This window comes from Littorina saxatilis, linkage group LG9, assembly GCF_037325665.1.
Source record: "Littorina saxatilis isolate snail1 linkage group LG9, US_GU_Lsax_2.0, whole genome shotgun sequence".
In the NCBI taxonomy this organism is placed as follows: Eukaryota; Metazoa; Mollusca; class Gastropoda; order Littorinimorpha; family Littorinidae; genus Littorina; species Littorina saxatilis.
In genome coordinates this window covers 30,599,035-30,626,442 of record NC_090253.1, presented here as the reverse complement: position 1 = coordinate 30,626,442, position 27,408 = coordinate 30,599,035, and the positions used below count along the sequence as shown (strand labels likewise).

At 40.0% G+C, this 27,408-nt stretch overlaps 2 protein-coding genes across 2 annotated transcripts in view; one reads left to right on the top strand and one right to left on the bottom strand.

The window, feature by feature from the left end:
• Nucleotides 1-2,326, top strand: part of LOC138975855 (uncharacterized) — a 26,447-nt gene extending 24,121 nt beyond the window's left edge. Inside the window, exon 4 of the mRNA XM_070348624.1 lies at nucleotides 671-2,326. Coding sequence (XP_070204725.1) covers nucleotides 671-873 — 203 coding nt within the window. The 3' untranslated portion in view covers nucleotides 874-2,326. The remainder of the gene's footprint in view (nucleotides 1-670) is intronic.
• Nucleotides 2,327-4,520: 2,194 nt separating this feature from the next.
• On the bottom strand, nucleotides 4,521-11,960 carry LOC138975854 (uncharacterized). The gene is made up of 4 exons (XM_070348622.1): nucleotides 11,529-11,960; nucleotides 7,833-8,135; nucleotides 7,248-7,397; nucleotides 4,521-5,289 (listed from the first exon to the last, which is right to left on the bottom strand). Exons 2-4 carry the CDS (start codon nucleotides 8,062-8,064, stop codon nucleotides 5,063-5,065), a joined length of 609 nt encoding a protein of 202 aa, XP_070204723.1. The 5' UTR covers nucleotides 8,065-8,135; nucleotides 11,529-11,960; the 3' UTR covers nucleotides 4,521-5,062.
• Between the last annotated feature and the right edge of the window lie 15,448 nt (nucleotides 11,961-27,408).

Sequence of the window (27,408 nt, the reverse complement as noted above, 5' to 3'; positions counted from 1 at the left end):
TATGACTTACAAAATAGTCCTACTTCCAAATAAATGGTCTGTCTAGGAATCAAAAACATTGATTTTGTTCTTGGCCTAAGAGCGTCCCTCAACTTGCACACATACTAAAACCGACGTACTTGCCTGATGCTTAGTGAAAGTTCTTTTTTTCTGAATTGAGGTTTTGCTGGCACTTACATTCAATTGCAAAATATGTTTTCAGCGAAACATGTCCGGTGTGCAGAAGAAGCAGCCAGGCTGTTTAGTTTTAATATGCCCCTTATTCTATCTCAAAGCCGGGGCATATATATTTCTGGATTGATTTACTAAGCTGCTGATTGTGTTTGTTTGATAGGTTTTCACCGTAACATACTTTTCTTTCTTAACTTATCAACTAGTAGTAGTTCATTATTATAAATATAAATACATGATTAATAATTCGAAAGCGAAAAACTGGTGACTGCGCGTGAGAGCGAGAATAAAAAGACCAAACAATACCGTACTGTACTGTACAATACGAAGAACAAAGGACGATGTTTCCAGTGGTCGAAACGTCGTCCTTTAATTGTTCTTCGTATTGTCTTCGTCAAACACGTGAGTACAGTATTGTTTGGTCTTTTTTATTTGATTAATAATGTATTAGCTATTTATTTAGTTATGTATGTGTTTATTTCTCATTTTGCTGCTCCAGGTATCTGCTGGCTCGTTGCCATCATTCTTTTTGGAGTTCGCTTTGACGAGAAGTTTGACGAGAGGTTCTCGGGACGGACACGGGAACGGACTCTCCATTACTCCTTCGGATTAGCCATTATCACGTTTGCTCTGCAACTGGCGGCTGGTATTCTTCTGCTTCTGACCAAGCGCGGCGGAGGAGCGGTTCAGAGTTCAAAGTAGACCTGATAGTTCGGGAATAGACGATGTACGGAAATAACTCTTGTAGGTTGTATGGGTTGTGAAAGAGTTGCTTACCCTTGGAAATACTGGGGCAAATAAACCCACGTGATAGTGAAATCATGCGAGCGACTGACATTCCTGTGAAAAATTAGCTCTGTAATGGCTACTACAACAAGCGCATGTATGATTAAATGCTGCGTCCAAATTCTGAAAGATCTGTTCAGCATTATTGAAAACCTTACAAACGCAGAGGAGACACGGTTTACTAGTACTTTCAATCCATGACTGACAACGATTAGATCCTTGTGTTTCTCTCTGAATAACAATCGCAAAAGCATGTCAAAAGTAAATTGTCAAACTTGACAATGATATGTTTTCTGCACTTGCTGATCAATACTACGCGGCTTTTTTTTCCAAACTGTCTCATATCGGACTGAGCTGACCATTCCTTACCGATGTCATCGATTCCATCGGTGCACGGTACGGAATCCACGTGATGACAAACGCCGCTTGCTAGTGATTGGCCTACAATGTCACGTGGGTCTGTTTGCCTCAGTATTTCCAGGAAATAGGTATTCTTCTACAACCAATAAAACCCAGACAGAGTCGTTTTTAGAATGTGTCTGTTTTGGCACACACACTTTGAGATTTCTCTTGTTCTACACCGCTCTTCCAGATTGTAGAAAACAATACAATACAATACAATACAATACAATACAATGCAATGCCATGCAATACAATACAATACAATACAATACAACACAACTCAACTCAACTCAACTCAACACAATACAATACAATACAATACAATAAAATACAATACAATACAATACAATACAACACAACACAATACAATACAATACAATACAATAAACACTATACGGTAAGTATGAATCAACACTTGTTAACCATACAAATCAGTAAACGTTAATTACTATTTGAATAAAGAAGATCCAATCTGTGAATGTCTGTACACAGAAAGAACGTTAAAACAAAAAAATAACTCTCGATAAATTTTGTCCATACCACATACAAGTTTGTTTATGTATCAAGAAATCATTATTTAAACACGAATGGCTTGTATTTGAAAGAGCGTTAGCAGAAGGCGGATCAACAAAGGAACATACACAATGTATCGTTTACCTCTCCTTCTGATTTTGTTTCTCTCATTTTTTGCGGTTACTTTTTGCTTTGGTTTGTTAGATTCGTTGAATTTATTGTTTTGTTGTGTGTTCATTTATATTTTTTATATCCGTAGAGCGTTGATCGACTTTATTTTCTCTGTATTCCAAGTATTTTTGTTTGTTGTTGTGTTTTTAGTGCTTATTTGTAATTGTGTTTAAAGTTCATCTTCTCTTCATATCGTTATATTTATTACTTTTATAGTAGAAGTTAGTGTTCTGCTCACGTTTCTGATTGTTTACAAGAAGTGTGACTGTCGGCTAAACAAGTACCGTAATATGTCTTAATATGTAGCATTGCCAACATTTAGATTGATTCAGCTTATAACATGGACATAATAACAACCCAAAATGTAAATCTGTTTAAAGGGATGGGCTGTAATACACCGTTTTGATGTATGTGTACTTTTTCAAAATAACTGCCGGGTGATATTGATATTTGTTTTTCAAACAGGTATCTAACTGGCATTCTATTCAAATGTATTTAAAACATTGTTTCAGCATGGTTTTTGCATTATTATCATGCTGTGTCAACAAAATTAATGCTCAACATGGCATAATAATTATGTAAGTAAGAGAAATCATTCTTAAAGCCATATGTACTCGATGACTATACACGCTAATTGCTTTACCAACAGCTGGAGACATGCTAAATTAAGTTCCCTGCAAAATATTGTGGTCTAGGACCCCTTCAATGTTGAGATATGTTAATTTTCATTTTGATCTGGATCGTCCTATTTATAGATTGCCAACAGAGGTAGCGTTGACGCAAGGGAAATAACTCCGCGTCTTTGTTTACATCCAAAGTTTTTGAGACTCTAAAACAAGCTGTAATGCATGTATATGGTCCGCGCATGGCGACATATCGTCATTACATGGTCTTATGGTGCGTTTGACATCGATTATGGGCAAACTACACTTTGTAAACACGGGAGCGCGTACATATGCCTTTAAATTACTCTATATTTTTCTGAAATTGTGCTGACACATTTCTTCTGCAGACAATTGCGAAACAATGTGAAAGAATCAATTATGCAACCCGGAAGCATTACATTTGGAATTGTGTATCTTTGCTAATACTTTAACTTTTTCACTGCCATAATAGTATCTATCGCCTACGTTCTTGTGGAATCACCAAAACTTAAAACCAGGACAAGGGAAACGACCATGTTATCGTTGCCATTTGGATTGTAGTAAGACGATTATCCCCCTTCGATACCATTTTCTCAGTTTTGGGTAAGATGATTTAGCTTGTATGTGATGATTTTTGAATGGATTTGTTCCTCTTAATTCTTCCACCAGTCAAGAGGTATTAGATACCAGTTTTATTTTTTTTTATTTTTTTTTATTTTTTTTTTATTTTATTTTTTTTTTTTTTTGCCAAGCACATCATTGTTTTATTGTACTACTAGTATAGTACGTGACGTAAGTAAATTAGTCTTATGAACACTGTGTCACGTGTCCGATAAGAGAGAGAGAGAGAGAGAGAGAGAGAGAGAGAGAGAGGGAGAGAGAGAGAGAAAGGGAGAGAGAGAGAGAGAGAGGAAATAAAAGAAAGAAAAAAAGAAAGACAGAAAGAAAGAAAGACAGAAAAGAAGGAAAGAAAGAAATATAGAAAGAAAGAAATTCATTATAGCAAGACAGAAAGAAACAAGTTGCGTAAGGCAAAATTACTACATTTAGTCAAGCTGTGGAACTCACAGAATGAAACTGAACGCACTGCATTTTTTCACAATGACCGTAGTCCGCCGCTTGTGCAAAACGGAGTGAAACTGACGAGCCTGTTCAGCGCGGTGGTGGTTTCGCTGTGCTGCATAGCACGCTTTTCTGTACCTCTCTTCGTTTTAACTTTCTGAGCGTGTTTTTAATCCAAACATATCATATCTATGTGTTTTTGGAATCAGGAACCGACAAGGAATAAGATGAAATTGTTTTTAAATCGATTTCGAAATATTAATTTTGATCATAATTTTTATGTTTTTAATTTTCAGAGCTTGTTTTTAATCCAAATATAACATATTTATATGTTTTTAGAATCAGAAAATGATGTAGAAGAAGATGAATGTAAATTTGGATCGTTTTATAAAAAATAAAAAGTATTACAATTTTTAGATTGTTAATGACCAAAGTCATTAATTAATTTTAAGCCACCAAGCTGAAATGCGATACCGAAGTCCGGCCTTCGTCGAAGATTGCTTTACAAAAAATTCAATCAATTTGATTGAAAAATGAGGGTGTGACAGTGCTGCCTCAACTTTTACAAAAAGCCGGATATGACGTCATCAAAGGTATTCATCGAAAAAATGAATGTCCGGGGATATTATTCCCAGGAACTCTCATGTCAAATTGCATAAAGATCGGTCCAGTAGTTTGGTCTGAATCGCTCTACACACACATGATAAGAGAGGAGGGAAGCAGATGTTCACACCAGCAAAAATTCATACAAGTGTCACATAAAGACAGACGTGCATATTTAGATTTATTGTACTACTTATTTCTTATGCTGTTGCGGTCAATTGCCTGCAATCTCTACATCTCTCTTTCTCTCCATCCATCTCTCTCTCTATCACTCTCTCAATCATTCTCTTTGTCTCTCTTTCTCCATTTCTCTCTCTGTCACTCCTCTCAATCTTTGTATCTCGGTCTCTCTTTCTCTCCCTTCCTCTCTCTCACTCTCTCTCGATCTCTCTCTCTCCATCTCTCAGTATCTTTGTCTCTCTCCGTATCTCTCTCCGTCTATCTCTCTCTTTATCTTTTTTCTTCTTCTCTCTCTCTCTCTTATTCTCTCTCTTCCTCTCTCTCTCACACTCTCTCTCTTAGTCTCTCTCTTCATCTCTCTCTCTCTCTTCATCTATCGCTCTCTCTCTTCTCTCTCTCTCTCGCTCTCTCTCTCTCACACCCACTCACACACCTACACACATACACCTACACCCACCCACCCACACACACACACACACACACACACACACACACACACACACACAGGCCATCATCATTGTCATCAAAGTCTATGCATTGGCGTTGATAGAGTCGCCATGGGCAGCAGCAGTACCACCACTACCGCTATTAGATCTTCCATTGACAAGAAGCAGGATGCCAGCAACAAGCTCAACAACAACGACAACAACAGCCAGGATGAAAGAATACTGCAACGTTGGGTCGTCGTAAGAGGAGGTGACAAACGTGTCGTCAAACTTGACCCCAAACACGACCACGGCCACCAGCCAGCACACACCTGTATAGGGATGATAGTGGAGGCTCAGTACAGACGAGATATTAGACGGATTCAGGAAATAACCCTGTTGGGTTTGTATTGGTTCTTTTTTTTTTCAAATTTTTTTATTCAAATAGATAACAACAATTAACAATATCTCATACAATGAATAAAATACAACTTATCGAGTACAACAAGCTAACTTTTTTTAACGTTTTGTTCTTCGAACACTCACACAAAAATGCTTCTTATCTGTAACTGCCTATTAAAAATACTTTCCAACGGTAAAAACGAATTTGCTTTTTTAAATATACTAACGCACATCTTTCCGATTTAGATAATGTGGTTCAACTTATACATAGTTGCCTTTTTCACCATTACAAAATGCATACCAAATAAAACATCACTAACTTTCAAAACAATCTTAATTTCTAAAGTACGAAAAATAAATTCTTCAATAAACTTCCAGAATTTGTATACAACCGGGCATTCAAAAAAGAAGCGTTCAATGAAATCAGTTACAGTTACGGTTTGTATTGGTTCTGACAGAGTTTTCTCTCTTGGAAACATTGAAGATAGTTTTCCCACGTTACATTATTGGCCAGTCATTTTCATAACGTGTCGGCTACTACGTGTGAACCTATACAAACCAGACAGTTATTTCCGAACATCGTCTATTGCTGTGCACATTGTTGTCATAATGATGTCAAGTTTTGATATCAGCCTTCCGGCACCCCCCCCCCCCCCCCTACCCCTCCCCCCTCCCCCCCTCTCGGAAAAGAAAGTTAACTTTAAGTTTGTTACACACGATTGATAGTAACGAATGTGTACATACATCTTTGTAATCTTCTTTTAACTTCGATAGATCTGAATGTAAAACGTTTAAAAAACGGATACTACAATGTAAACTGAAAGACGAAACACACTTAAATCACCCAAATAGATTGTAGGGACGTTAAAACCAACATTCCATCAGTCAATACATGACTGTTGTGAACTAATTGCTGTCCCATTCTGGACTCTTGGATTGCATTTTATCTTGGTAGCTTTGCAACTTTTTAAGAATCTAGCTTGCACTTCAACAGTAAGCCGGAAAATGGACTTTATTATCATGTTATTAGACAAATGAATATAACTCCGCTTGAACATTTGTGGGAGAGTTGCGCCCCTTACAACAATGAGGCATAGCAGTGCGCAACTGATTAGTATTGTGGCATTGAATAGTGGGCATGCATATTTTCGAAACGATAAGCAAGCAGATATTGCACAAAATAAAAATAGGCGCTGATTTCCTAACTGTGAGGCCAAGAATGTTCGGCTCAGCAAATCAGTCGCATGGTTTTACCTGAGTGTTTTAGGGACACAACTCCTCTGCTGCTCTGCAAAGTCTGTCAGAGTCATCTCAAAAAAACCGTTTATTAAAGGCAAAAGGAAAAATAGTATGCCGCTCACTATTTCAGGTCTGCCCAAGCGTTTACATGGGATAAGGCCGTTCCTCCACTTGGCTTTATCCCATGTGATATTTTGGCTAGATCTGAGATGGTTAGTCAAATCGTTAACACGGTAAGGATTGTGCCTTTAAAAGAAACATATATTTACTGTTCTCTTTATCTTTGTCCGAATCTGAAAATGTACTATTCGTCATTTCCTTTGAGGCCTTTACGCTAATCTTCTAGTCACTGTAAATGTTTTTTTGTAAAGTCTGGTAAAAAGGTAAAGGTATTCCCGAATCATATTTGATCGTAGGTGAACGAGATGTTACTTGTTGGAGATTTCAACTTATCTACGCCAGCTTTATGAGATCGGTGCCTAGCTAACAGTAAAACTCCTGTGCCTTTGCGTCAATTGGGTCAGCTACCTCTGTCCAGCTGGGTAGACTGGAAAACGAGCGCTCGTAAAAATCGGTGTATTCCCCCTAGCGTCAGAGGCAACCGCTCTAACCACTTTGCCCCTCCGGCTCTTTTTCTAGTGGTACTTACTGCCAAAGATGCAGTTGATGCCGTTCCAGAAGCCGAGGTCAGCATTGCCTTTGCAGGGGGCAACGTACACCAACAGTAAAATCAGGATGTACCCAAGGTTCACGCTGATAAAACCTAACGTGGCGAAAGTCTGGAAGGCCACGTACCAGCCTGAAGAGAGAAAAAAAACCACAATATTTAGATAACTTCTTATCCATTTGAATTACAAGGGGGAAAACAGTATGGGGAAAATGTTTCTAAAGTATATGGAGACAGTCAGACTTTTTACAGAGCAGCTAAGTGTTTTCTAACTTTACACGGTTCAGCGTGTTCTTATTATTTCATAAACTTTAACTGGCTATTTTGTCAGTTATTTTTGTTTTACGACTTGGTCGTAAAAACATTTTTGGCTTCACGAGAAGAGGGAGGTGGAGAGTTAGTGTATATAAACAGACGTCTAGAACTTATACTTTTGTTGTTTCTAACTTTTTTGTGTGACTGCGAGAGTGGATCGTGGTGTGGTTTGTCAGTTAGCAGTAAATGACCGTTTTAGGTCATTCATTTGACCATATAAAACGTGACAAGGGGGTACAACACGTTCCTTACTCAGAAGCCAACCATGAGTGGCATAGAGCTCGGGCAATGGAGTACGGTTGTCAGCGATCCTCCAGACGCCATAACCAAGGAAGTAGTCGCTCATGGCTTTGCTGTAGACTCGCCCCCAGCTGACGGTACAGTAGCCATACCATCCCAGGTAGAGAGAGGCGGTGAGCAGGATGAGAGCTGCCTTGGTCAGCCCGTTGACTGCCTTGTAGGACTCGGTGATGTAAAGACCCATGGGTGTTGTTGCTGTGGTGGTGGTTGAGGTGGTAGTGGTGGTGGTGGGGGTGGCTGGAGTATGGGTTCAATCTGCGTATACGAAAGAAGTTGTGAATATTTAAAGGCACATTTAAAAAAAAAAAAATTCCACTGTGTTTAATAGTTCGGCTCATCGTCTCAGGTCTGGTCAGACTTTCACATGGGATGCTTGTGAGTAAGGATCCAATCTGGGTTTGCCAAAGAAAGTGGAGAATAGTTAAAGGTACAGTATTCCCCCCGTGTAAATAGTTCGGCTCGGTGTCTCAGATCTGGTCAGACTTTTACTTGGGATGCGGGTGAGTAAGGATCCAATCTGTAGGTATGTCAAAGAAAATGGCGAATAGTTAAAAGTACAGTTTTCCTCCGTGTAAATAGTTCGGCTGTGTGTCTCAGATCTGGTCAGACTTTTACTTGGGATGCGGATGAGTAAGGATCCAATCTGTAGGTATGCCAAAGAAAGTGGCGAATAGTTAAAAGTACAGTTTTCTCCCGTGTAAATAGTTCGGCTCGGTGTCTCAGATCTGGTCAGACGTTCACATCGGATGCGGACGAGTACGGGTTAAATCTGGGTATACGACAGAGGTGGTGAATAGTTAGACACGCACGTTCCTTGTCATGTTAACAGTTCGGCTCACTATCTGAGATCTACCCAAGCCTGTAAATCGGCTAAGTCCCCCCGCGGGTTAGGGGGAAGAATTTACCCAATGCTCCCCAGCATGTCGTAAGAGGAGACAAACCGATTCTGTTTCTCCTTTTACCCTTAAGTGTTTCTTGTATAGAATATAGTCAATGTTTGTAAAGATTTTAGTCAAGCAGTATGTAAGAAATGTTAAGTCCTTTGTACTGGAAACTTGCATTTTCCATGTTAGGTCATATATTGTACTACGTTGCAAGCCCCTGGAGCAAATTTTTGATGAGTGCTTTTGTGAACAAAAAACAATTGACAAGTGGCTCTATCCCATCTCCCCCCCTTTCCCCGTCGCGATATAACCTTCATGGTTGAAAACGACGTTAAACACCAAATAAAGAAAGAAAGAAATCGGCTAAGGCCATCCCTCCACTTGCGAACATACCAAAAATCAACGCCTTGACTGCTTGCTGTGACGAGTTGGATTTTGTGTGTGTGAATTGACTTCTTGAAAGGCGACTGATAGATTTTACGAAATGAATTCATCCAAAATTCCCCGTACTGTGCACAGAAAGCAACCAGGCTGTTATTTCTGGCATGTGAGCAAGACGAGCGTGGAAGGGTGGTATATGCCTTATCCCACGCACAAGCCTGGCCAGAGACTTTGTTTGTTTGTTTGCTTAACGCCCAGCCGACCACGAAGGGCCATATCAGGGCGGTTCTGCTTTGACATATAACGTGCGCCACACACAAGACAGAAGTCGCAGCACAGGCTTCATGTCTCACCCAGTCACATTATTCTGACACCGGACCAACCAGTCCTAGCACTAACCCCATAATGCCAGACGCCAGGCGGAGCAGCCACTAGATTGCCAATTTTAAAGTCTTAGGTATGACCCGGCCGAGGTTCGAACACACGACCTCCCGATCACGGGGCGGACGCCTTACCACTAGGCCAACCGTGCCGGTGGCCAGAGACTATCAGCCTGACTGTTTACAACAGAAGGTGTGTGTCTTGTATGGATTGTCATGTTGTTGTTTTTGATTAAGTGTTTTGTATTGGTATTATTCTCAGCATATATCAATTTATATATATATTAATTCATAAACTGAAAATAGTGTTTTTTGTATCTATTTGTTGTTTGTTTGCGTGCTTGTTTTCATGCTTTTCTGTTTGTTTGTTTGTGTGTTTGAACATTCAGCTATCTATGCAGTGATATATTTGCTCTTTTAAATTATTAACAGCAAAATAACGTTGAAACCATATGAGGGAATGATGTTTGGATTACTAATGAGCAGGGGCGGATCAGTTGCTTTGTAAGGGGGTGTGCACTTTGAATCGAAAGTGAATGTGATGGGCGCGAAGCGCCCGAATTTGCTAGGGGGGTCCGGGGGCATGCCCCCCCGGAAAAAAATGTGGCCCAAAGAAGCAAAATGGTGCCATCTGGTGCCATTTGAACTTAGAAATGGTCATAGAATCAGCTTTTCAATTTTATTTTTTTTTTGCTGGAGGGGGGGTGCACCTGCACCCTGTGCACCCCCCCCCCCCCCCCCCTCGTCCGCCCCTGATGAGCGTTGGTGGTTTGAAACATCGTGTAAAAGTGGATGTCCTAATGCGGATACAATGTATCTTAGAATCCATGAATGGGTACACACTAAGGGCAGGTTCGAACAGGTCCACGTCTCTGGTTAGAGGCACAAATCTTCATGAGTAAACGAGTCAACTAACCGACTCAGATCTACCTAGGTTTTGACATGGGATAAGACCATCCCTCCACTTTAATTCACACCAAAAATCAACAATCTCTGTCCAATCTGCTTATATTGGGCATTTATTTTTTGAAAGCCACTAGTGTTTTTACAAAATTCAATGTATACAAAAATTGTAGCTCTGCACAGGAAACAATGAGGTCGTTTACTGTTGGTATATATTCAAGTGGGGGATGATCTTATCCCATGTAAAAGCCTGGGTAGATCTGACATTGTGAGTTGAATCATTTACATGGGACGGAGTGTGCCTTTAAGCTAGAGAGACTGCTTTAAGTGGTTGGTGTATTGATTGATAGACGGCTGAAATAATGGATAGTCGGACTGAATGATTGATAGAGTGAATGAATGACTGTTACTTTACAAGGATAAAGGCTTTACCCTCACCTTCTACTTCTCTCCTGTCCACACACACATTACAGGAGTAATGAAAAATTCAAAGAGCAAATAAAAAGGACAATATCCTGTGAAATGGGTTCAGACGGAGCCAAAAGTGATTTTAGTTATGCGCTATAGAAATCTCCTTAATAAATAAATAAATAATTCCATGACAGACCTTTCAGCACTGTCTTCACGGTAGATAAGTACATGAATCAGTATACCTATCTTTTTATTTGTTTTAACAATCCATCTACCGGCTTACCCCCGCCACCGCCCCCTTTCCTCTCTCTGTCTCTGTCTCTCTGTCTGTCTCTCTCTCTCTCTCTCTCTCTCTCTCTCTCTCTCTCTCTCTCTCTCTGTTTGTCTGTCTATCTGTCTATTTGTCTGTCTGTCTGTCTGTCTGTCTCTTTCTGTCTCTCTCTCCATCTTTATCTCTCTCTCTCTCTCTCTCTCTCTCTCTCTCTCTCTCTCTCTCTCTCTCTCTCTCTCTCTCTCTCTCTATCTCTCTATCTATCTATCTATTTATCTCACCAAGGCTAGAATCCTTCTCTCATTCGCTCAACCTGTGTGAACACGAAGACGACATAGAAACGCCCTCATTTACTTCCTCGTTCATACTTCTTACGAATGAGTTTTACCCTGAAAAGGAACAAAATCTGTTTACTCACCCTCTTCACTGTTAGCTCGTATGAACAATGCGGCATGCACCCGCCGACGATTTAACAGTAAAATAACAAACGGAAGACTTGAATGCTATGGTTCCTCTGCTAGTTTTCTTCTCTACAGGACACAGTGCTGTCTGTCACCATAACAAACTCCAGTTGTACACACAACGATCGATAAACTATGCAGAACTGCCCAACCACAGAAGCCACAACAACGCACATTAACTGGTTTCTCGATGTAATGTGGTTTGACTGAAGATCCTGTAATGGTGTTTGACTGAAGATCCTGAATATCGAGTGCACAACAGGTTGCGATACTGGATACGTTTTCCGCTTGCTTTTAACTGTGCGTATATTTAGAACTACCTAGCACGTTCATGGACGAAATGTATTTGTGTTCCTGCATTGAAATACTTCAACGCACCCAAAAATACTGCCGAGTCATAACATCAGCCAGTGAATGACATGAAACTTGTAAGGAATTTAAATTCGTTCACCGACTTGTCTGCGCCTTTTGGCAACTTAACTTGCAGAAATTGTGTTGGTGTGAACATCAAATCTAGAAAAGCGGACATTAGCCAGAATCTAAATGTTTATTTTGTTGTACATGTTATGCAGACGTGCAGAGCTTTGGCCGTTGCATGCTTTTGTCACAAGTCGGCGTCAGGTTTACCTCAGGCTCGTGTTCTCATTTTAAATGTTCTCCTTTTTCAGAATGTCAAATGAAAGGAAGCAGTCAGCTGTGTCGTGTGTATAAGTGTTCTCTCTATCATACAGCGAAGCGCGCAATGCAGGCGTGCGCGCGGCCCAGTAACCGAGAATCTCTCTCTCTCTCTCTCTCTCTCTCTCTCTCTCTCTCTCTCTCTCTCTCTCTCTCTCTCTCTCTCTCTCTCTCGCTCGCTCTCTCTCTCTCTCTCTCTCTCTCTCTCTTTCTCTCTCGCTCTGTTTGTCTGTCTGTCTCTCTCTCTCTCTCCCTCTCTCTCTCGGTGTTGCTCTGTCTGTCTGTCTGTCTGTGTCTCTGTCTCTGTTTTAACACTACACGTATTATATTACACGATTCAATTTCACAATGTGCTAAAGATTTCTCAACTTGATTAAAAACAAAACGTGGACGCCGTTTTTTCTCGCATCTCGCGGCGCTCGCTATGCATAATGATATGTATGGCAATATGGCAATCCGAATGGTGCAAAAGTCCCTTTTAGCTCTTGATGTCTAAATAACACATTATTTAGCTAAATAACGCGTTATTTAGCTAAACAATGCTTTATTTAGCTATATCATGCATTATTTAGCTAAATAATGCATTGTTTAAATTAAACAATGCATTATTTACAGATACAGAAAAAAGAGAGCCCAGAGCACTAAATAATGCATTGTTTAGCATAAATAAGAGATTGTGTTTGTAAATAACTCATTATTTATAAATAATTACGCGTTTTCTCTAAACAATATATTATATGTAAATAAAGTGTTATTTAAATAAATAAAATATTATTTAGATAAATAAAATATTATTTATCTAAATAAAATATTATTTAGATAAATAAAATATTATATGTAAATAAAATATTATTTATCTAAATAAAATATTATTTATCTAAATAAAATATTATTTAGATAAATAATTTATTATTTATCTAAATAAAATATTATTTAGATAAATAATTTATTATTTAGATAAATAATTTATTATTTACTGTTTTTGCCTTGAAATAGTATTATTACACTAAATAATGCTTTATATAGCTATATAATAGGTTTCCGCTATATAATTCATGATTTGGTAAATAATACATTATATACCGTAAATAAAATATTATATACCGTAAACAATTCATTGTTTAGCGCATCGCGAAGCCGTTTTTTCTCTTGTTGTTTTTTTCCACGTGTTTCCGTGGATCCACGAGAGCTCTGTTGATTCTCAAACTGACCAATCAGACAACTAGCATCTGTACACTAATTAAAGTCCCATTGTTGAGTGTGACGAAAACTCGTGGTGACGATTTTAAAACATGTTGGGTCACGCATGGTCCAATCTTACATGGTCCAATCTTACATGGTCCAACCTTACATGGTCCAACCTTACATGGTCCAATCTTACATGGTCCCATCTTACATGGTCCAACCTTACATGGTTCAACCTTACATGGTCCAATCTTACATGGTCCAATCTTGCATGGTCCAATCTTACATGGTCCAACCTTGCATGGTCCAACCTTGCATGGTCCAATCTTACATGGTCCAATCTTACATGGTCCAACCTTACATGGTCCAACCTTACATGGTCCAACCTTACATGGTCCAACCTTGCATGGTCCAATCTTACATGGTCCAACCTTACATGGTCCAACCTTACATGGTCCAATCTTACATGGTCCAACCTTACATGGTCCAATCTTACATGGTCCAACCTTACATGGTCCAACCTTACATGGTCCAACCTTACATGGTCCAATCTTACATGGTCCAACCTTACATGGTCCAACCTTACATGGTCCAATCTTGCATGGTCCAATCTTGCATGGTCCAACTTTACATGGTCCAATCTTACATGGTCCAACCTTACATGGTCCAACCTTACATGGTCCAATCTTACATGGTCCAATCTTACATGGTCCAACCTTACATGGTTCAACCTTACATGGTCCAATCTTACATGGTCCAATCTTGCATGGTCCAATCTTACATGGTCCAACCTTGCATGGTCCAACCTTGCATGGTCCAATCTTACATGGTCCAACCTTACATGGTCCAACCTTACATGGTCCAACCTTACATGGTCCAATCTTGCATGGTCCAACCTTGCATGGTCCAACCTTACATGGTCCAACCTTACATGGTCCAACCTTACATGGTCCAACCTTACATGGTCCAATCTTGCATGGTCCAATCTTACATGGTCCAACCTTGCATGGTCCAACCTTGCATGGTCCAATCTTACATGGTCCAATCTTACATGGTCCAACCTTACATGGTCCAACCTTACATGGTCCAACCTTACATGGTCCAACCTTACATGGTCCAACCTTACATGGTCCAATCTTACATGGTCCAACCTTACATGGTCCAACCTTACATGGTCCAACCTTACATGGTCCAATCTTACATGGTCCAACCTTACATGGTCCAACCTTACATGGTCCAATCTTACATGGTCCAATCTTGCATGGTCCAATCTTGCATGGTCCAATCTTACATGGTCCAACCTTGCATGGTCCAACCTTACATGGTCCAATCTTACATGGTCCAATCTTGCATGGTCCAATCTTACATGGTCCAATCTTACATGGTCCAACCTTACATGGTCCAACCTTACATGGTCCAATCTTACATGGTCCAACCTTACATGGTCCAATCTTACATGGTCCAACCTTACATGGTCCAACCTTACATGGTCCAACCTTACATGGTCCAATCTTACATGGTCCAACCTTACATGGTCCAACCTTGCATGGTCCAATCTTGCATGGTCCAACTTTACATGGTCCAATCTTACATGGTCCAACCTTACATGGTCCAACCTTACATGGTCCAATCTTACATGGTCCAATCTTACATGGTCCAACCTTACATGGTTCAACCTTACATGGTCCAATCTTACATGGTCCAATCTTGCATGGTCCAATCTTACATGGTCCAACCTTGCATGGTCCAACCTTGCATGGTCCAATCTTACATGGTCCAACCTTACATGGTCCAACCTTACATGGTCCAACCTTACATGGTCCAACCTTACATGGTCCAATCTTACATGGTCCAATCTTGCATGGTCCAACCTTGCATGGTCCAATCTCCAACCTTGCATGGTCCAACCCTGCATGGTCCAATCTTACATGGTCCAACCTTACATGGTCCAACCTTGCATGGTCCAATCTTACATGGTCCAACCTTACATGGTCCAATCGTGCATGGTCCAACCTTACATGGTCCAATCTTACATGGTCCAACCTTACATGGTCCAATCTTACATGGTCCATATATATTATTGGACCATGTAAGATTGGACCATGCAAGGTTGGACCATGTAAGGTTGGACCATGTAAGATTGGACCATGTAAGGTTGGACCATGTAAGGTTGGACCATGTAAGATTGGACCATGCAAGGTTGGACCATGCAAGATTGGACCATGTAAGATTGGACCATGTAAGGTTGGACCATGTAAGGTTGGACCATGTAAGATTGGACCATGTAAGGTTGGACCATGTAAGGTTGGACCATGTAAGGTTGGACCATGTAAGATTGGACCATGCAAGGTTGGACCATGCAAGGTTGGACCATGTAAGATTGGACCATGCAAGATTGGACCATGTAAGATTGGACCATGTAAGGTTGAACCATGTAAGATTGGACCATGTAAGGTTGGACCATGTAAGGTTGGACCATGCAAGGTTGGACCATGTAAGGTTGGACCATGCAAGATTGGACCATGCAAGATTGGACCATGTAAGATTGGACCATGTAAGGTTGGACCATGTAAGGTTGGACCATGTAAGATTGGACCATGTAAGGTTGGACCATGTAAGGTTGGACCATGTAAGGTTGGACCATGTAAGATTGGACCATGTAAGATTGGACCATGCAAGGTTGGACCATGTAAGATTGGACCATGTAAGGTTGGACCATGTAAGGTTGGACCATGTAAGGTTGGACCATGTAAGATTGGACCATGTAAGATTGGACCATGCAAGGTTGGACCATGCAAGGTTGGACCATGTAAGATTGGACCATGCAAGATTGGACCATGTAAGATTGGACCATGTAAGGTTGGACCATGTAAGGTTTGACCATGTAAGATTGGACCATGTAAGGTTGGACCATGTAAGGTTGGACCATGTAAGATTGGACCATGTAAGGTTGGACCATGTAAGGTTGGACCATGTAAGGTTGGACCATGCAAGGTTGGACCATGCAAGGTTGGACCATGTAAGATTGGACCATGCAAGATTGGACCATGTAAGATTGGACCATGTAAGATTGGACCATGTAAGGTTGAACCATGTAAGGTTGGACCATGTAAGATTGGACCATGTAAGATTGGACCATGTAAGGTTGGACCATGTAAGGTTGGACCATGTAAGATTGGACCATGTAAGGTTGGACCATGCAAGATTGGACCATGCAAGATTGGACCATGTAAGATTGGACCATGTAAGGTGGGACCATGTAAGGTTGGACCATGTAAGATTGGACCATGTAAGGTTGGACCATGTAAGGTTGGACCATGTAAGGTTGGACCATGTAAGATTGGACCATGTAAGATTGGACCATGCAAGATTGGACCATGTAAGATTGGACCATGTAAGGTTGAACCATGTAAGGTTGGACCATGTAAGATTGGACCATGTAAGATTGGACCATGTAAGGTTGGACCATGTAAGGTTGGACCATGTAAGATTGGACCATGTAAGGTTGGACCATGTAAGGTTGGACCATGTAAGGTTGGACCATGTAAGATTGGACCATGTAAGATTGGACCATGCGTGACCCAACATGTTTTAAAATCGTCACCACGAGTTTTCGTCACACTCAACAATGGGACTTTAATTAGTGTACAGATGCTAGTTGTCTGATTGGTCAGTTTGAGAATCAACAGAGCTCTCGCGGATCCACGGAAACACGTGGAAAAAAACATCAAGAGAAAAAACGGCTTCGCGATGCGCTAAACAATGAATTGTTTACGGTATATAATATTTTATTTACGGTATATAATGTATTATTTACCAAATCATGAATTATATAGCGGAAACCTATTATATAGCTATATAAAGCATTATTTAGTGTAATAATACTATTTCAAGGCAAAAACAGTAAATAATAAATTATTTATCTAAATAATAAATTATTTATCTAAATAATAAATTATTTATCTAAATAATATTTTATTTATCTAAATAATATTTTATTTAGATAAATAATATTTTATTTACATATAATATTTTATTTATCTAAATAATATTTTATTTAGATAAATAATATTTTATTTATCTAAATAATATTTTATTTATTTAAATAACACTTTATTTACATATAATATATTGTTTAGAGAAAACGCGTAATTATTTATAAATAATGAGTTATTTACAAACACAATCTCTTATTTATGCTAAACAATGCATTATTTAGTGCTCTGGGCTCTCTTTTTTCTGTATCTGTAAATAATGCATTGTTTAATTTAAACAATGCATTATTTAGCTAAATAATGCATGATATAGCTAAATAAAGCATTGTTTAGCTAAATAACGCGTTATTTAGCTAAATAATGTGTTATTTAGACATCAAGAGCTAAAAGGGACTTTTGCACCATTCGGATTGCCATAGATATGCACCTGCTTGCTTTCACGTGTTTCTATGTAGAGAATAGGGAATATGACAGTTACTTGCGAGGAAGATAACAATAAAGAGTAAACTCAAAACTAAATGACACCGTCGTGGTACTCGTAACAGACGGACAAACTGAGTTTGCTATAAAGAAAAACACACACGGGAGAGTACCATTGACAACCGGTAGGTCTAGTCATTGTATTACTTTATATATTCATGAGGTGTGTAATGCAGAAGAGAAATGAAGGACTAGAATCCGGCTTTCTATACATAATTATAGTGTAAAGGCTATTTGAGATACCAAATACAGCGTTTCTGTGGCTTTCGTCGTTATTCGTACCTGGTACATTGATACAACAGATTTAAATCTGCACCCATAAGAGATCGGAATCAGACTGCTGACGTATGTTTGTGTGTATGGGTGTGTGTGTGTGTGTGCGTGTGTGGTGTGTGCGTGTGTGTGTGTGTGTGTTTGTTGGTCTGTGTGTGTGTGTGTGTGTGTGTGTTAGTCTATGCTTGTGCGTTTGTCTGTCTGTGTGTGATTGTGTGTGTGTATGTGTGTGCGTGCGTGCGTGTGTGTGTGTGTGTGTGTGTGTGTGTGTGCGAGTTTCTGTGTGTGTGCGTGAAAGTGTGTGGGTGTGTGTGTGTGTGTGTTAGTGTGTTAGTCTGTGTGTGTGTGTATTTTGTGCATGCGTGTGTGTCTGCCTGTCTGTGTCTGTAGGTAGGAATATGCAATTTTAAGAAATGACACTCGCCCCAAGTCCTTTTTTCAGGTACACAGCGAATTTGTTCTGCCCGAAGATGCACATTATCTTCTACAAATCTGCCTGCTAACGCATCTGTCTAGTCATTACTAGCCGTTTATGTGAGTAAAAGGGTTGTGTGGACGTGATAGAGCCGGGGGGGGGGGGGGGGGGGGGGTCGAGGAGGAGGTGGTAGGTTAAGGTAGGTCGATGTCGTCCCAATGATTATGTGTGACAGGTGATAGCTATTTTTCGGGATTTGCACATACAAAAAAATGTACCCCACAGGCGCTTGACAGTGTATCGAAAACAATTCGAGCTTTTGTAATCGATAGTGCAGTGATCAGTCTCAGGCTATGAATTTGAATCACTTTTTCATGGGTCTGTTCCAAAGGTCAACCCGACGGATTGAGAGAAAAAAAATAAGAAAGATATCGGTGCACCTGAGATTTCTGGACTTATCTTAATTAAACGCCTTATTTGAGGCTTCGCGCTGGTCATGAACAGTGGTGGAAAAGCAGGTTGGTCTTGAACACAGTCCATTTCTCTTCCGCGACGTTTTCGGGGAAAAAATCCCAAAGAGATTGAATTGAAGCATATGGTAATAGCGTGCTTGTTAACTTGAAAAGCGTCAGCCGAATATCAGATTATAATTAGTTTCAGTCTTCAGCAGAAAGACCTAGTTGTATGCTTGTTGGCTTTCAGTTATTACAAATGCAATTTGTGGGTGTAATTGATATAATTATGGGATGACCGTATTTGAATCCACTACTCAACAAACTGTTCATACAAATATAAGGGTAGCAATAGTCTCTACTGTCTGTTTGATGTCAAATCAACTATGTGATTTGGAATAGTCATTCACACACTGAAAGTGCTGTGTACTAGAAAACAAGTTTAACGAGGAAAAACTAGCTAAGTACGATTAAGGAGCGAATACTGACAAGGCTGAGTGTTTTCTCTGAAACATTTTTGTTCCGGTATGAATGCTCTAACGAATGTGTCCCGCTCATGGAGATTCCTGTACATTTAGGTTTATAGTTCGAGAATTTCAACAGATAGTTTTAAATAGGCCTGTGGGTTGGTTGACAGGTCAGTTAAAAGTTCGTTAGCTCGTTTTAATCGTTCGGTTAGTTTGTTGGTTGGTTCATTGGTTGGTTGCTTGCTTGGATGTATGATGTTGTCCGCCAAACTTGCTTCTAATTTAAGCAGTAATAATGTAAGCATTTAAATGTGTACTTGGCTTTCATGTGACGCAGAGTAAATGCTGTGTCTAGACGTGCCAGTCATGATCGACTTCCTTCCTTGTCTATGACTGTAAAGAAGACAACGCCGAATGGCTCGTAATAATAACTGTACTATATCAGTTATTCTTCGCCATTGGTGACAACAGTGGGTGGCTCTTTTTCAGAGCGATGATCCATCAGCTTGCATGCATGAAGATACCTTTTGAAAATTATGTGTATGTGTGTATTAAAAGCTGAAGAAACACCACAAGCAAGGACAGTCCGATCACTGTTTGGTAATACGGGGGAACACGGGATTAAAGTGGAATTTTTCGTCAAAAATGGCGTAAAAAAAGGGAACGGCAACACTTACACTGTCTGAAGGCAGGTTTCACAATCTTCAATCACAGACTTCCTTTTTTTTCAACAAAATCAATCTTGACAGAGATCTTTGAAATAGTGTTTTTATTAAAGCCTTACATCCTCCTGGATGGAATCAAGACAAAAACTTGTATGGAGACGCATTCTTGTCGACATAATGTGATAGCTTGTTACAGTACTCTATCAAACAAAGGGATAGACGTAAACATAATTGGGTAACGATTTATTCAAAGAATATTGTCCAGAGGCTTTAATAAATTAAGCAATAACAATGCAAGCAAAATATCATTTCCGAGCTCAGTGAAAAAAGCAGCAAATAAGGACTAATTATGGGAATTCCGTTCTTCTGAACTGCTATTTCGCTGTGATGCACGTCATGAGCATACCTTCAAAAGTAACAATGTTAATTGCACTCCATTTCTCACTTTAAAAAAAATGTAGAATCATTGACCAATAGAAAAAAACGAGTTTGGAATTTTTTTTGCATATTCTTGGGGAATAAATACCTGAAAATGTAACCAAAGTCCCGACTAAATGGTGACATCATGACAGCGAAAAAAAAAATACAGAACAAGTCATGTGAAGCGATTCGATAATAAAACATTAAGTTGGTTTGAAACTAAAAGATCAACATTGGAATCAGGGACGAGTCATTAACAATGCTAGTGAGATTTGGCTAGCCGAAACCAGAAGACCGAGACGGGTTGCCTCCGCGAAGCATATGAACAAAACGGGCGATTTTTCTCATTTGAGCAGATTTTCACACTAAGCATGACATATCTGTTTATACATTGGGATCCAGGAAATCCAAAGGATACAATGCAATAACTTTTGAATCTGTAATCAAAAGTGTTATTGTTATTTGCAATTTTTAGAATGCTATGTACCAAATTTTATAATACATTTCATAACTTGACGAAATGTAAAACAAGTCGCGTAAAGCGATATAAAAACATGTAGTCAATCTATAGGCATCAAATTGAAGGATAAACTATAAAAAAAAACCAGTCCGATCGGCGAGACTAAATTCAGATAGTCTCGGCTAACCATACCCGAAAACCGTCACGGATCACACTCATCTCCGCGAAGCATACTCAACCTGTTTTCTTTAATTCTGAACGCGTTTTTAAAGTAAACATAACATATGTATATATATATTTTAAATCAGGAGAAGATAAGAAGTACAATGCAGTAGTGTTTGAATCTGTAATTAAATATTCGTTTTTGATGACAATTTTAATGAGCGAACTAATTCACTTATTTTCAAGCTACCTGGCTCAAATGCAATATCAAAGTCCCGACTTAATCAAAGATTACTTAACAGGTCCGCCTCAACTATCACAAAAACGGAAATGACGTCATCAAAGACTGTGGCAGAGTACCTTAACGCAGTCCTAGTATATCCACTACTGACTGAACTGTGGCATAGTACCTGGACGCAGTCCCAGTATATCCACTACAGACTGAACTGTGGCATAGTACATGGACGCTGTCCCAGTATATCCACTACAGACTGAACCTTAATGTCTTGCATTTTCTACAACTACTCTGCACACATAAGAAAACCCAACCCCTCTCGCACGCACACATGCAAGTACGCACGCATCAACACTCACGCATCAACACTCACACACACACACACACACACACACACACACACACACACACACACACACACACACACACACATAAGCTAACACAAACGAACACGTGCGCACAACGCTCGTGCACACGCTTACACACACACACACACACGCACGCACGCACGCACGCACGCACGCACACACACACACACACACACACACACAAACGAACACGTGCGCGCAACGCTCGGCCGCACGCACACACACACACAGCTAGATAATACATCATCTGCAACTATTGCAACAGCCTGTTCTATGGCTGTGATCAAAAACTTGTCGAGTCACTCCAAAAGGTACAAAACTCTGCTGCCAAATTGATATATCGTTCTAAGAAGTTTGATCATGTCACACCACTTCTTCGTTCCCTTCATTGGCTTCCCGTGTCCGCTCGTATCAGATACAAGCTTGCTTGTGTCTGTTTCTCTGCCAAATTTGAAGATGGCCCTAAATACCTCAAGGAACTGCTCGTCACATATGACAATCCCTCTGACTACAACCTCCGCTCACGCGCTGACAGTCGCAAACTGGAAACTCTCGAGCGAAGCTTGCCTTCTTTTGGAAATCGCGCGTTTGCTTCTGCGGCTGCCATTGTCTGGAATTCTCTCCCTTCCTCCGTTCGCCATTCTGCTTCTAAGGACTCTTTCCGCAGTTCCCTTAAAACGCACCTTTTTCGCGAATCCTTGTAAATTGTCCTTGCCATCTTTATAGACTGTTAGAGGTGAAGTTAGATTTGTTGTTTGAATGTGTCTTTTTTATGGGGGCGAGGACGCCCCCATTCTATACGGATAGTTTCGAGGTTGACCATGGGCAGCGCCATTTTGTTGTGAAATACGTCATCAGTTTGTGTACACAGGAAGTTGTGACATCCGTCACCCTATGGGAGGGGTGACGTCAAAATTGTTCATCTGTAGAAAGTTGTGAAATCCGTCACCCTATGGGAGGGGTGACGTCAAAATTGGTCATCACAGAGTTTGTGTAACACAGGAAGTTGTGAAATACGTCACCCTATGGGAGGGGTGACGTCAAAATTGTTCAACAAAAACATGATACGTCGCTTTGTGCAGGGTCAACTGCAACAAACTCAAACCGAGCCATTCATACCTAGCTGTATTTGAGTGACTTATATACCCGACATTTTTATTTCTTATTTTTAGCACAGGTGTAGGAAAAATCATGAACCAAAATGTTATTTATTTTCTAATTTAACATTTTTTTTACAAATATGACCATGGTCTTTTAAACATACAGTGACATTAAACATTGTTATGTTAAAAAAAAGAAAAAAGAAAAAAAGCTTTTGTGCACAAATCAGAAAATACATTGTACATTTTACCTACAGGCCAAACCGTGAGTGTCTGTGGCAAAGCCCGACCCAGGAAATTGCACTGATCTAAATTGTCAAGAACAGGCGCTTGCATTTGGATGTGTCCAATGATAGTAGGTTTGGTTGTGATCAATCAGAATAATGTAGGAATAAAAATGTATGACAGTTTAGTATGATGACATGTAATTCACATATGCTGAAATATGATATTATACATCATGTAATATTATTATGGCTGTTGCCATGACCATGAAACCCAACAAAGGTTTAATGTAATGTAATTCAAAATACCAAAACCGAGCACCTATTAATCTCGTCTTTGCGCGTGAAGATTGAGGCCGTCTGCCAGTAGCGGTTAGGTCATACAGTGGAACCCCTCTCTAGCGACCTTTAAAATGTTGACAAAAATCGGTCCTTGTGGAGGGGGGTCCTTACAGAGGGAGGGGGGCGGAGTCAGGGGGCCACAAAGAAAGTCAGATTTAAAAAAAAAAGAAAACAGAGAAGTTTGAGTTGCTGACGACCGTTCCCTCTGAAAGCAAACTGCTTCGATTTCATGTTTGTCCTTGGTGTCCACCAGTTCTGGTGCATGTACTACCCTGGCCAAGTTTCCTCTCAAGACATCAAAGAGACCGCCCCAGTATACTCTACAGCCTCTGGGCGAACCACCTCTCATAGCTAAAACTGGGTCAATGACCCCTGGGAAGAAGGTCAGTGTCTATAAAATTTTACTCCTAGGCCTGCGGCCAGGGGGGGGGGGAGTATACCGGTACCATTTGAGAATCAGACCAAATGAGAATTGAACCATTTGAGAACATCCTTTTTTTTCAATCACTACATCGAAGGCCTGCGGCCCGGGGTTCACATGGGTTGGTTTGTTTGTTTGTTTCAAACCCACACCCATATACACACATTTCCCATTTAAACCATTTGTCGGCCCCCTGTCGATATTTATCGACTAAGTTCCTTGTTGAATAGTTGCTTCAGCTTTGATTGAGCTATAGGGTTCTGTATGAAATTTGCATTTAGTCTTTCCTTTTCTTGCTGAGTGTATGTACAGTCCAGAGAGGAGACGGACATGGTGTGAGCTTGTCCAGGGGGGTATATGAACATCTCAGTGGCAGGGGGATGGAAACACTTGTTAATGAGTGGGAGTGTGTATGCGCGTGGTGTGCACGAGGATGTATGCACGTAAGTGATATTTGTAAATGTGTATTATTATAATATCATCTTTGTATTTATATTATTGAAATTGTTATATCTCGATGTACAGCGCTAAGAGCATAGTTAAATTTGTGAAGCGGCGCTATATAAGCTATCTTTATTATTATTATTATTATCTGATATGTTTCCTCGTTCATATGCTTTTTTTCAAGTCATAAACGTAAACAATGAATGGTTTTACTGGGATTTTGTGCAGCGTTTTGTATTATCTGCGTTGTTGTCGGATTTAAATACTCTCTCAAAAACGGGGTATCTAATCACGACCGATAAGATTTTCCCCTTTTCGATTAAAAAGTACAATGAGATTTCGTCAAAACCATAACATTATTCTTCCAAAAACACTTATTAACATCCATGTAAAAGAAACACAACTCTGTTCATCAAATTATCTCACCCTTTGCAAGAAACGTATGGCGAAGGCACATTTTCGCGCCGCGGTGCAGATGACGCAATTAACTCTCGTGACGAAACGATTGGTTCGTGACGTCGCGTCATCAACCGTTCATGAATGGCCCTTGTATGAATGGCATTCTTTTGTTTGGGATGACGTGTGAACCTCATCATTAGTGACTTGGAAAATCGGTCGGATTTAGGTATCCCCGAAGTCGGTCGGAATTGGATACACTTACCCTACACTCTTCCACATTGACAGGCGCGCGCGCACGTACGCACGCACATATGCAACAATAACAATGACAAAAATCAAACTTTTAAAAGCACTTGAAAGTTAATAAACAAAGCAACTATTGATTCCCTACGATTATATGATCGTGACTGGCTCTCTTTCCAAGTTGGAACGTTTTCAATCTGCTGTCTGACGTCATCAAAGTGTTGAAAAACGTACAGCGATGTCTATAAAACTCTCACTTGACCACAACATTCACAATGCAGTGCATTCAAGGATTGAAAAAACCACTGGCGTTGATCAGACACAGTCACTGAATGTTGTTATTTTACAAATGAATCTGCTTAACATTTGGTAAGAAATGACCGTCAATAGTGCCGGGCGGTCGTGAGAATTCAAGGTTTTCAGAGACAGACAGTAAATAACGTGCTCTGAAATAAACACATGCCTAAAAATTCTTTAGTCAGCCAGTTGATCATCTGCCTGACAACGGATAGGAAGTATAAAATTGGTCGCATCATGGCAATTTGCTGTGTATGGCGGTCATAGCAGACGATTTGTCTTCAGGACGGTCGTGAGAAAAAATGAGACAGACACCTTGCCCGAGTGACTAAACAGTAAATAACGTGCTCTGAAATAAACACATGCCGAAACATTCTTTAGTCAGCCAGTTGATCATCTGCCTGACAACGGATAGGAAGTGTAAAATTGGTTGCATCATGACAATTTGCTGTGTATGGCGGTTATAGCAGACGATTTGTCTGCAGGGCGGTCGTGAGAAAAAATGAGACAGACACCTTGCCCGAGTTACTAGACAGTAAATAACGTGCTCTGAAATAAACACATGCCGAAAAATTCTTTAGTCAGCCAGTTGATTATCTGCCTGACAACGGATAGGAAGTGTAAAATTGGTTGCATCATGACAATTTGCTGTGTATGGCGGTTATAGCAGACGATTTGTCTGCAGGGCGGTCGTGAGAAAAAATGAGACAGACACCTTGCCCGAGTGACAAAATGACTAAGCGCAAGTAGAATAAGCCGTAGTTAGCCTTTCAAAACCCTTTCATGTCGTGATTTGATGGAAATTGCTACTTATTAAAAGCATGATACGTCCAAACCTTTTAACAGCCATTCCAACTGAACAGATTTGTAATTAACGTTTTTGAGACAGACACATTTAGAAAAAAGACCGTTTACTTCACATGCGATTGTATCGACTAAACATAAACACATTCATTGTTTTTTTTTAACTAAGTGTGTTCATCTATCTCTGTTCTTTGGTTTCTAATGTACTTTTCACTGGATTTCTTTGTGTGTTTTTGTACTGGTGCCTTTGTCTATTGCAATGTGGCTAAAAAGGGAAATCGTGTCTGTCTCATTTCTCACGACCGACCTACCTTTTTCGCTGGTGGGGAATACAAACTTGACTTAAATTCGATCAAAGTTTATTTTTCATATGTAAATTCCGAAGACATTCGACACAGACCAGTGAAAATTCAAGACTAAACAAAACGAAACATTTTATTTAATATCAAAGTCAGGGACATACCCGACTCTGAAGACTGTGAAACCTGTCTGAAGCAATATTTCCCCTTCATTTGAAACAACAGAGTTTGTCTTTCTTGTTTCTTCTCTGTGTGTGAGGAACCTTCAATAAAGATGATGTAATAGATCACAGATCTGTTAATTTTGTTGTCTTTGTCTACATTATATTTGAAAAGTGGGGGACTATCGTTACATGTCGTGTCCCATTACAAACACGATCGTCCGTTACAACAGGAGGTGACCACGGTCACTGTGATCCTTTATTGGAAAAATGCATACTCAAGTACCGATATTTATATAATTGAACTTCTTCATATTGTATAGCCGTTGAACGTAAACATGTCACTTTGATGTTCGTGTCCCAAGTGAAACGATAGTCCCCAGTCAATTTTAAACTTCGCCACTTAGCAAAAGATTACACGGAACACATTGGCAGTTAAAGCTGTGGTCTATTTATGACTTTCCGGGGCTACGAGGTTGAAAAATAGGGATAAAATCATGTACAGAATTCTGTACAGCAAACGCTACCCGAAACCCCACCTATTCGGCGTGTATGACCTTGAGAGCTTCAGTCAACGCTTGAATTTTGCAGTGGTAACATCCGGTTTGCTCTCTCAGAGCTGAGCATATTTGTCAAGAAGGATCGAGCAGAAAAAATAAACGACTTGGCAGGGATTCGAACTCGAAGGCCTCGGGGTCTCGAAATGTCGGGGCCGATGTCTTAACCGCTAGGCCACTTCACCAGTGTTGTCAAAGATTAAAAAAAAAAGTGATCATTTTATATCCTTCTACACTTGAATTACCATTCATGCGTTGCAAAAACGTCAACATTGCCATTAAAATTGCCTTTAT